This window comes from Vipera ursinii, assembly GCF_947247035.1.
Source record: "Vipera ursinii genome assembly, chromosome: 3".
NCBI classification, from domain to species: domain Eukaryota; kingdom Metazoa; phylum Chordata; class Lepidosauria; order Squamata; family Viperidae; genus Vipera; species Vipera ursinii.
Genome location: NC_139516.1, coordinates 189,760,855 through 189,773,197, shown reverse-complemented (window position 1 = coordinate 189,773,197; position 12,343 = coordinate 189,760,855). Strand labels below are relative to the sequence as shown.

At 35.9% G+C, this 12,343-nt stretch overlaps 1 protein-coding gene across 2 annotated transcripts in view; it reads right to left on the bottom strand.

The window, feature by feature from the left end:
- Positions 1 to 12,343, bottom strand: part of VPS13B (vacuolar protein sorting 13 homolog B) — a 354,177-nt gene that overhangs the window by 253,724 nt on the left and 88,110 nt on the right. For both annotated transcript variants that reach the window (XM_083358950.1, XM_083358949.1), the window contains exons 18-19: positions 11,970 to 12,104; positions 6,248 to 6,421 (exon numbers count right to left, since the gene is read on the bottom strand). In XM_083358950.1, the coding sequence (XP_083215076.1) occupies positions 6,248 to 6,421; positions 11,970 to 12,104 (309 nt within the window). The remainder of the gene's footprint in view (positions 1 to 6,247; positions 6,422 to 11,969; positions 12,105 to 12,343) is intronic.

The following is a 12,343-nucleotide window of genomic DNA, read 5'->3' as shown; positions in this document are numbered from 1 at the left end:
GCACCAAAGCCTCAGCCGCGCACAAGTCCTCGGTAAGTTTTTTTGTTGACTGGAGTATAAGCCGAAGTGGAATTTTTCAGCCCAAAAAGTGGGCTGAAAAATTCGGCTTATACTCAAGTATATACGGTATATGTATATATATATATATATATATATATATATATATATATATATATATATATATATATATATATATATATATATATATATATATATATATATCACATAGGGTAAAAAATCATGAAACATAATTACAGTTTTAATTATGTAAGTTGAATTAGGGGTTGTTCTGAATCAAAAAGCAAGACAGAAATCAAGAAGAAAAAAATTATTATGGTAAGAACTTAAAATATTTTATTTAGGATAGGGATACACCTGATCCTATTTGATTTTTTTTGAAAGCCTGTTAACTACATTTAAAAGAGGACAAAATACAACCATGGTCTTATAAAGCACAAATCTATCCATTCCAGAAAACTGCACCACACAGCAGGTGGCAGCTGAAGTCAAGAGAACCATTTCATAGTTATGTTCATTCATGGACCAGAAAGTCCTTCAGTCATTCATTGAACTATTATAATGTGCTTTAGATGGAGTTTCCTTTGAAAACGATTCCAAAGATACAGCTGACTTAGAATGCAGTAATGGGTGTGCAACAGTATGTACATGTGTCCCTACTCATTTACAAGCTGCACAGTTGCCATTTGGTATCTAAGTACAATTCAAGGTGTTGGCTATCAGCTATAAAGCTCTGGTGACATAGGGGTACCAGTGTTTCCTCCCATCTGGTGAGGTCAGCTATAGTAGACACATTTTGTGTCCTGTTAATTAAGCAAGAATCCAAGAAGTGTGCTTTTTTGGTGATGGTTCTGGACCTCCAGAACGATAGCCCCTTGGAGATCCATATTGCTCTCTCTTCATTGTTTTTTTATAATTTTTAAGATTTTGAGTTAAGATGATGATTGAGCCCCACTGGTTTGGGATCCTTTTTGGTCTTACTGTGCTATGGGGTCAGTCTTGCTATCAATTGTATTCTTTCTTTAATACATGTTGTTTCTTTTTCACTCTCATTAATTAAGTCCTCGTGGAATTACCCTCAAAACTGAAACATTAAATTTAGATTAAAATCTGATTTCCTACTTGCACCTTTGAAAGAAGTCCATCTATGTAATATGGATATCTATACAGATTTCTATATATAATATATATTCTTATAAACTCAGAACAGTAGAATAGCAGATGTAGTACAGGAAAGGAATTGCTTTCTACTTGCTACAGGTAGCTACAAAACAATTCTAAAAGAGTTATGAGCTTTTCAAAGTATGGAAATATAGAAGTTAATCTATAACTGGGGAGGGAGTGTTTTCAGAAGCACCCAAAGACCAATTTACACAGTAGAAAAAAATTAATACTTGTAAAAAGAACTTACAAGAATTTAAGAATTCCTTACATAAATCTTTTGAACCATTATAATATAAATCTTAAGTGGGCTATTCTTTCTACATTAGCAAGATTTTGTTTTTAAAGTGCTATACTGTATTTGGTCTCATTACTTCTGATACTTCAGTTTAATTCTTATAAACCTAAGATGCTAAATCTGCTAAATCACCATTTCCATAAGAACAGAATATTGCATCATAAATATATATCTATGACTTCCCCACAAGCTCTGGCAAGAGAAGAACCTGCACATAATAAAAGACAGTTTTTTCTCCCCATAAATGTCTCTAATAGCAACTCCAAAATATACAGTCTAATTCAGTAATGTACCATGTCAGAACACATACATAATAATCCAAAAATAACAGCTTGAATGTTTTTGCTTAGAATTTCATGTTAGAGATTTCGGGAATGTTTTCCTTAAAAATTATAATTAAACCCTGTCATCGGGGGGTGGCACTATGTTATACCGTAGTTTAGAAAATTACTTCCTGAGCCAATTGAGGTAATCATAAGACATATTTCCTCCAGAGTTTGACTAATTTTCTAGATGCATATGTGAGTACATGTGTGAAAGTAACAAAATAATGGGGTGTCCTCCCTATTAGTAGGAAGAAGTTTCTTCAAGAAATATTATTACTGAGATTTTGTAGTAACTCCTATTCATTACACCAGATCTCTGGATAAAGTTAATATCGTCATTATCATTTTTAATGTTTTAGCATGTTCACTTTCCATTATTACCAAAATATCTGAGTATCAACTATCTCTAGGAAATGCTTTATCAATATCTTTTCACACACTGACATTTGAATCAATTTATAAATCTTCCTGAGATAGAAAAGTCATTTAGAAGCTCATACCTTAGTTCTGCAGAAGAATGAATAATATACTACTACTAATAATACAATAATATACAAATTATTATTATAACTAGCAGGTTTTCATAATAATTTCAATGAATTTTCAATTTTTAATTTCCCTTTACATTAAAAAATATATTAAACACAGATGATTTGGTGGCCGGGGAACAGATCAATATCTGCTTGACTATTTAAATTTGATAGAGCTTAAACATTTTTAATTTTGGGTTTGACCATGTTCCTGGATAAATTAAAAACAATTAATATATAACAATATCCGAAGTACCAGATTATCATTATTCTTTTGATACCAGAAACTCAAAAATAAAATAATGTGAATATATGGGATAATGAGAAAAGAGTTAGAATTATTCTATGCCACAACAGAAATATCCTGATATCCATGTTTTGGAAAATATCACAATCCTTATAAAATCATCCATATTAAGATTAAAGAGAACTTGGATCCTCTATTCCCACAACTAGCTCATATGGAAAAGAGATCACCCTCCAACTTGTATATGTAACATCTTTAACATTTGCTTTCTTTCTGTGCTTGTGATTAAATGTAACATTTTAAAATCCCAAAGTTCTAAGAAAAGCATAAATCCTTGTCTCACAGCTGCTATTTGACTCTGGAAGCACAGGCAAGCCTTAACCATCAAGAAATCCCAACAGATTAAGCTGGAGAACACCTGTATCTCTTCATTTAGCTCCAATAACAAAGCATAAACTTCAGCATTACAAAAATAGATGCCATGTTCAGCTGCAGCTACATTTTGCTTCTAATTCCCGTGAACAAAAATGCTAAGAGCATGAAATCATTGAAGCAAGTTCTGTCATCAGAAGGATAAGATTTTTTTTCTTTCTTTTTTGGAACAGAAATCCAGTGGGAACATGATAGAAAACCAGCAATAATTACACATAAAGTATGGAGTGAAATCCTCAGGGAGAGAAGAGGAAGTGTAACAGGATAGATGAGTATAATTTTTATGCTTATGCCCAAACCATAAATGTGAATTGTCTTTAATTAAAAATTAAATTTAAGATAAACTGTTTTTAAATTTGTGTGTGTGTGTATGTGCTGTGTAGGTGTTATGTACTGTGTAACCTAGTAATATAAAATCACTCTTTTGCAAAACAAACTCTATTCGAATTAATTGCATCTTTGACCAAAAGTTGAATAGAAAAAATGACAATTTCATTTTATCCAAACTTCAACACTAAGGGGGGAAAAAAGATTGAGGCAACCATCCTGAATTTTATGCCCACCTCTTCCTTCCTAATTAACCCCACTGAACAAAATTAACCTCTGCAACATATGGAGGTATCAAATAACATTGTTGCTGTTGTAATTTATGTTTCTGCTGATTTCTGTTCTTAAATCTATAATGCTATAGATTTCAGCTTATAGAGTCACTGTTTTTATTCATTCTATACAATTTTTAAAATGTGCAAAAAATTTAAATGATCCATTGATAAAAAATATAACCTTCATTGGGGGAAAAAAGAATAAAATCATTTTTATAACAGGACCTCCTAGTAGACCAGGCATCTTTTAATCCTGTAAATTTTACTCCTAAGTGCCCCTCAGCATTGGTCACGGTTCCTGGGCTGCTGCCAGCAACATCTTGTTCCCTACAGCTGTCCTAGGAGATTGGAGGGGGGTTCTTTTTGAGGGATGAAAAATGGGATCAAGAGGTTATAAAATGACTCAGTAAGAAAAAGGACATTCTTTGTTAAGTTCCCAGTTTGTTTGTTTTTTCTAATTGTCTTATCCCTTTATTATAAAATTCTTTCTGGAGATGAAACATTTTTTCTAAATTTGTAGAATTCTGTTTTATTTCCTTTCTGCTTTATTTTCCCTTTGAGAGAACAGAGATCAAGCCAATTTTGAAATATCAACTATATTGGCAGTCCTCGAGATATGACCTTTGTTTAATGATGGTCCTGAATTACAACAGCCTCAGAAAGGCGGCTTTGTGGCCCATAAACACTTCCCCAGCACCTCTGCAGCCACATGACTGTAATATGGGCAACCTATAGGCACTTACAAAGTGAATGAGGAAGCCAGCAGGAAAGGTTGCAAGCTGTTGTCACCTGCAGAGAGGACTCCAGTTTATCTCTGGGAACTGGCTGAAAGAACTGCCTCATGAGGAAAGCTGAACACCTTTGGCAGGCAGTTCTTTCAGCCAGCCTCCAGAAACAAGAGGAAGCCGAAATCCAAGCTGAGAGCAGAGAGGCAGCTCAGTAAGGTAAAGAAGACAGGTGCCTTAAATGGGTGGAGGAGGCCTTGCGAGGCCTGGTGCAGATGGGCACATATGCGTCTCTTCACTCAGGGGCTGAAAATCCTGCTTGGATTTTGGCAGGGAGGATTTTCAGCTCTTCGGCAGGTCCTTCCAGGGTCTCTCCCACCCCTGAAGCATCCAATACTCCTTACCTGGTTAGAATGTGGTTAGAATGCAGTATTGCAGTCCAACTCTGCCCACAGCCTGGAGTTAGATCCTGATGGGGTTTAAGGTTGACTCAGCCTTTCATCCTTTTGAGGTTGGTAAAATGAGGACCCAGATTGTTGGGGGCAATATGCTGACATCGTAAACCATCCACAGAGTGCTGTAAAGCACTACGGAGTGGTCAATACTATAAGTCTAAGTGCTATTGCTATTGATAACCCACACAATCACTTAATGATAACTGGGAATGCCAGGATTTCAGGCACTGAATGAAGCACTCAAATGATGACTCATTTAATGACCTCTTCACTCAATGACCAGGATTCCAGTCCCAACTGTGTCGTAAGTCAAAAATTACCTGCAGAAGCATGTGTAATAAGTGTAACTGTCTTTAAACCACATCTGGTGTTTAAATGAATTGACAAGAACCCAAATCTTTTTCTTGTATTTCTTCCCTGAACTGATAAGTTGCTCCCTACAAAAATAGCGGAAACAGCTTTCAATATCCAATATTTAACAACATAATGAACTACAAACAAAATACATGTGGCCCTAGTTATCTGTGGTCCCGTTACCACTGTTTTGTGAGTTGGTGGTTAGTATATATACACACCAGATAATTATCTATGGTAAAGGGTTTTGAATATCCATGATTTTTGGTGTAAGGTTCTGTTTGGATGAGAATTTTTAAAATGTTTTTATATATTTTACACAAGAGCAAAATGGCAAACAGATCTTTCCATTATTTATGAAGTATATCTTTTCAACATCCCATATGGTTTCATTATCCATGATTGTTCAGCTTGAACAAAACCCTAGCAAATAAAGAGAGTCATCTATATAATGAACATGAAACTTAACTAAATTCTTGTTTATTCCAGCCAATTAAAACTCTTATATTCCACCCACCATATTTTGCATTGGTTCAGTTCCAATACGAGTATTCTGTGGCTCAACTGTTTCTTTAAATTCCCAATTTCTTAAAGTTTATGTCACCATAGTAACAGTGAGAGCAAAATATCTTTTTCAAAATTTGTTCATCATTCTATTTAATTCCTTTAAATCAGTATTTTTCAAACTTGGCAACTTTTAAAATTTAACCAGCCAGCTGATTTAAGTTAAAAAAAATATTTATGAAAACAAGTTAAAAGTTTATGTATCGGCCAATGTATCACACAGGGATAATTATTTCTGGTATATTCCATACCAAAATTATTAATAATAGCAATAGCAATGGACTATTGCTATCATGGACTTAATAAATGAAGTAGCACAGTTAAAATATTGATACAAATACCACATGAAAATGTCTAACTTGGTCAAATGAAAAAAAAGCCCCAGCCTCAACTTTTCCATTGAGATTGCAGTGGATCTTGGTTTCATGGATCTTGGTTTCTGAAAAACATCTGTTTTTCCTGAAGTTCTCTTACATGCTCAGAAAATTCTTCCATCTCCTTCTAGATGCCATTTTTCCAAGAATTTGACACTTACCAGAACTGTAACTGTAATCCTTACACTGAGGGATCTGAATGGTGAAAGCTAACCAATCTGGAGCAAAGAGTGACTCTGGCTTTCTGCTTTCCTTGAGCCATTTGCTGTTGTGTAGGTCTCTGGTATCGGATGGACCTTGTATTAAAGGGATGCGCTTCTCCTTTCCACCATCACCTAGATAAATGGTTAAAAAATATTAAGAGTGCAAGGAAGAGATGTTGAACAGAATATAATAGCATCATGTTTACAATTTAAAAAAATCAGATAATATAACTTTTTTCTATTAGTAATACCAAAATAAAGCATTTGATGTAAGACTTGGTTAATAATAGCAATGTGTTAATTATATTATTTATTAAATAAGCAACAGCAAATGATGCATAGGTGAAAAAAGATCTGCAGTACTTCAATCAGAAACATGCGCTAAATAAAATGCATAGGAATAAACTGCAAAAATTTAAAGCACAATAATGAATTATGTAAAATGTATGTTCTATGGAACATAAAGTGAATTATAATTCATAGCTTTCTTAATATATAACTATTTTAGAGTACCGTGATGCTTAAAAATTGTGAATTGTTTTGAATTTTCAATATTTAAGCATAAATATCATCTAAAACATGATCTGTTCTCCAAAGAAGTCCTAAAATAAAACAAGGAACTTCAAATCATTATATTGTTCATTCATTTAATGTTCATTTTTCATTGAATAAAAAGATGCAAAGCTACCTACTTGTGAGGGGCAAAAATTTGTGAAACTCTAGGATTGTAATCAGTTCATATGAAGGTAAAATTAGTGTCAGATGCTTCAATCAATGGGATGATAATCAAATATGCATGTGGGAGGTCCTACCTTATTTGCAGAACTGAATTCTGGATATTCACTATCAAAGCCTGATCTTCATGACAAAAGTATGTGGAAGTGTGTCATGGCTTGAATGAAAGAGATTTCTGAGGGCCTCTGGAAAATAGTTGTTGATCATCACCAGGTTGGAAATCGTTATAAAACTATTTCCAAAAAGTTTGGACTGCCAGTCCACTTGTCAGGGATATTGAGTACAAATGAAGATACCAGGATCTTGCCAAAACCATGGTTTGCCATGTATTTTCTGTACTGTTGCTTCCCTGACATGTGTATAAGTTTCACATGAGGACAATAAAGTGTTCTGGGATCCTCATTTCTTAAGCATATTCCATGGATTGATGTCAAAATCAAAGGAATTTTTATAATCAATGAAGTGCATACTTTATATTCTCTGGCCTTTTCGAATATACAGTATGCATCATTAATGTCTCATGTTGACTTTTTCTAAATCCAGTTTGAACATATGGCATAATTGTTCCATATAGGAAATAGCAATAGCAATAGCACGTAGACTTACATACCACTTCACAGTGGTTTACAGCCTCTCTAAGTGTTTTACGGAGTCAGCATATTGCCCCCAACAGTCTGGGTCCTCATTTTACCCAACTCAGAAGGATGGAAGGCTGAGTCAATATTGAGCTGGTGAGACTCGAACTGCTGAACTGCTGGCAATCAGCAGTCGGCAATCGGCAGTCAGCATAATTAGTCTGCAATACTGCATTCTACGAACTAAAATGGACAGGAATGGGTGAATTTAATTCAGATGACCATCAGGTATACTACTGCGGGCAAGAATCCCTCAGGAGAAATGGAGTAGCCTTCATACTCAATAAAAGAGTAGGAAAAGCAATACTGAGATACAATCCCCAAAATGACAGAATGATCTCAGTTCGAATCCAAGGCAAACCATTCAATATCACAGTAGTCCAAGTCTATGCCCCAACCACCAGTGCTGAAGAGGATAAAATTGACTGGTTCTATGAAGCCCTACAGCACCTTATAGAACTAACACCAAAAAATGATGTCCTTATCATCATGGGGGATTGGAATGCTAAAGTAGGAAGCCAAAAGATAACCGGAATAACAGGCAAGTTTGGCCTTGGAGTGCAAAATGAAGCAGGGCAAAGGCTGATAGAATTCTGTCAAGAGAATACGATGGTCATAGCAAACACTCTTTTCCAACAACCCAAGAGATGGCTCTACACATGGACATCAAAACAGAAATCAGATTGACTATATGCTCTGCAGCCAAAGATGGAGAAGCTCTATACAGTCAGTAAAAACAAGACCAGGAGCTGACTGTGGCTCAGACCATGAGCTTCTCATTGCAAAGTTTAGGCTTAAACTGAAGAAAGTAGGGAAAAGCACTAGGCCACTCAGGTATGAATTAAATCATATCCCTGTTGAATATACAGTAGAGGTGACAAATAGATTTAAGGAATTAGATCTGATAGACAGAGTGCCTGAAGAACTATGGACAGAGGTTCGCAACATTGTACAAGAGGTAGCAACCAAAACCATCCCAAAGAAAAAGAAATGCAAGAAAGCAAAATGGCTGTCTGAAGAAGCTTTGCAAATAGTTGAGGAAAGGAAGGAAGCGAAAGGCAAGGGAGAAAAAGAAAGATACGCCCAATTGAATGCAGAATTCCACAGAATAGCTAGAAGAGATAAGAATGCCTTCTTAAATGAACAGTGCAAAGAAATAGAAGAAAACAATAGAATAGGGAGGACCAGAGATCTTTTCAAGAAAATTGGAGAGATGAAGGGAACGTTTCATGCAAAAATGGGCATGATAAAGGACCAAAATGGCAGGGACCTAACACAGGCAGAAGAGATTAAGAAGAGGTGGCAAAATTACACAGAAGATCTATACAAGAATGAGCTTAACGTCCCTGATAATCACAATGAGGTGGTCACTGACCTCGAGCCAGATATCCTAGAATGTGAAATGAAGTGGGCCTTAGAAAAGTTGAGCAACAACAAAGCTAGTGGAGGTGACAGTATTCCAGCTGAGCTATTCAAAATCTTAAAAGACAATGAAGTAAAAGTGCTACACTCAATTTGTCAGCAAATTTGGAAAACTCAGCAGTGGCCACAGGATTGGAAAAGATCAGTTTACATTCCAATTCCAAAGAAAGGCAGTGCCAAAGAATGTTCAAACTATCGCACCATTGCACTCATTTCTCATACTAGTAAAGTTATGCTTAAAATCCTACAAGCTAGACTTCAGCAGTATGTGGATCGAGAACTACCAGAAGTACAGGCAGGATTTCGAAGAGGCAGAGGAACTAGAGATCAAATTGCCAACATACGCTGGATCATGGAGAAAGCTAGGGAGTTCCAGAAAAACATCTACTTCTGCTTCATTGACTATGCTAAAGCCTTTGATTGGGTGGATCATAACAAACTGTGGCAAGTTCTTAAAGAGATGGGAGTACCAGACCATCTTATTTGTCTCTTGAGAAACCTATATGCGGGTCAAGAAGCAACAGTGAGAACTGGACACGGAACCACTGATTGGTTCAAAATTGGGAAAGGAGTACGGCAAGGCTGTATACTGTCGCCCTACCTATTTAACTGATAAGCAGAGCACATCATGAGAAAGGCAGGGCTAGATGAATCAAAAGTTGGAATTAAGATTGCCGGAAGAAATATCAACAACCTAAGATGATAATAATAATAATAATAATAATAATAATAATAATAATAATAATAATAATAATAATAATAATAATAGTAATAATAATAATAATAATAACAACAACAACAACAACAACAATTTAATTTAATTAATTTAATTTCTATACCGCCCTTCTCCCGATATGCAGATGATACCACTCTAATGGCAGAAAGTGAAGAAGAACTAAAGAGCCTCTTGTTGCGGGTAAAGAAGGAGAGTGCAAAAGTTGGGTTGAAACTTAACATTAAGAAAACCAAGATCATGGCATCCGGCCCTCTCAATTCCTGGCAAATAGATGGGGAAGAAATGGAGGTAGTGACAGAGTTTATTTTCCTGGGCTCCAAGATCACTGCAGATGGGGACTGTAGCCAAGAAATTAAAAGACGCTTGCTCCTCAGGAGGAAAGCCATGGCAAATCTAGACAACACACTAAAAAGCAGAGACATCACCCTGTCAACAAAAGTGCGTATAGTCAAGGCTATGGTCTCCCCAGTTGCAATGTATGGCAGTGAAAGTTGGACCATAAGAAAGGCTGAGCGCCAAAGAATTGAGGCCTTTAAACTATGGTGCTGGAGAAGACTCCTGCGAGTCCCTTGGACTGCAAGGCGATCAAACTGGTCAGTCCTAGAGGAGATCAACCCTGACTGCTCTTTAGAAGGCCAGATCTTGAAGCTAAAACTCAAATACTTTGGCCACCTAATGAGAAGGAAGGACTCACTGGAGAAGAGCCTAATGCTGGGAAAGATCGAGGGCAATAGAAGAAGGGGACGACAGAGAATGAGGTGGCTGGATGGAGTCACTGAAGCAGTAGGCGTGAGCTTAAATGGACTCCAGAAGATGATAGAGGACAGGAACACCAGGAGCAACGTTGTCCATAGCGTCGCGATGGGTCGGACACGACTTCGCAGCTAACAACAACAACTGCATTCTAACCACTGGGCCAACAAGCAGTGGTGATCCAATCAGTTTAATGATCCAATTAAATCCAGTCTGTTTTGGATGACTCTAAGCATTATTTTGTTAGCATACAAAAAATATGTATTTATGTATTTTATACATAACTATGAGAAGACTATTTTGTATGATAGTCTTTTCACTCTTTAAGTCTCCGGGGTGGGGGTGGGGGAATACTAGAGTATAGCTTACCCTTTTCCAATCTGTTGGCCACTGTGTTGTTCTCCAGATTTCTAGCTTGGTTAGAACCGTTATTGATCTTTCTTCTGTTGCTTACCATATTTCTGGGTGTATTCCATCAGTTCCCATACTCTTCCAACTTGGCAATGAGCATGGTGTTGATTTAAATTAATCTTTTAGTACAAGAGGCTTTTGTAAGTAGAGAATAAAGTACCTTAGTTGTTAATACATTTATTCTAAGATATCTTAGTCGTTAACATCTTTACTATACAGAATTTCAGTATAATTCTTCTTTATATTCCATCTTTATTTCAACTTCTTTGAATCTGTGCTGTCTGTCAATTGGCATCCTTTAGCATACCAATTTAAAGTTAGAACCTCCTTCAGAGATCTTTTGGAAAACTTTTGTTGCTTTTCCATTCTCTTTCCATCTTTCATCTTCACTGTTTTTACATTATTGCTTCTTGACTCTTCTAAAAACTCTCTGAAATTCTTTGTTACGTTTCTTTCTGAGTCTTTTTTTTCATTCTTGGCTTCTCTTCTTTGCAATTTCCACTTTTTGTTATCATATTCAATTTGCTTATTTCTGTTTCCTTACCTTTGGCAGTTGGTTTTCTCATTCATACACTTCTGCTTCTCAATAAGGTTCAGGATTTCAAAGCGATTTCTGATGTTCTCCTTGAATATGATGAGCATATGCTTGAGACTGTATTGTGAAAATTTGTTGCCCTTGGCTGAAATTCATGTGAGCAGTTTTGATCTGTTCCATAATCAGCACCTGGCCATGTATTTGAAACTATAACTAAACTCCTTCACCTACTTTTAACAATCATGTAGTCAATTTGATTTCTATGTAAGCATCTGGTGATGACCATGTATATAAGTGTCCTTCTGATTATTTGTTTTCAAAAATAGAAATTAAAAAATAGATTTGATTCATGGGAACAATACTACATTCTTGTTTCAGTAATCCTCCTCAGGAAAAGCAAGACAAACTCTACTAAACAGGCCACCAACTTTTACATAGTCCAGCTGCACATACCTGGGGCTTTGGCACAAATTTTTATTGATCCGATGGTTCCAGAGGCACATTTGACCAGCAGTGTGCTACAGTACTTCAATTCAACATTTTGGATTGAACCCTCAAGACTCGGCTGAGGATTCTTAGTTTTCACACCTAATAAAAAGAAAAATGTATATGCCTATGAATTCAACCTATTTATATTTTTCATCAAGACAGTTAATTATTACAATTATTTACTTTCAATACACTCAGTTAACCCAATAAAGCTCAAAAAGTAACACTGTTAGCTGGCTACATACACTGTTTCTCTAGCTACATTTATGTATAATTTCCCAGAGTTAAACCAACTAAAATAATAGATTACTCCTTGAAACCATTCAAATCAGTTACAA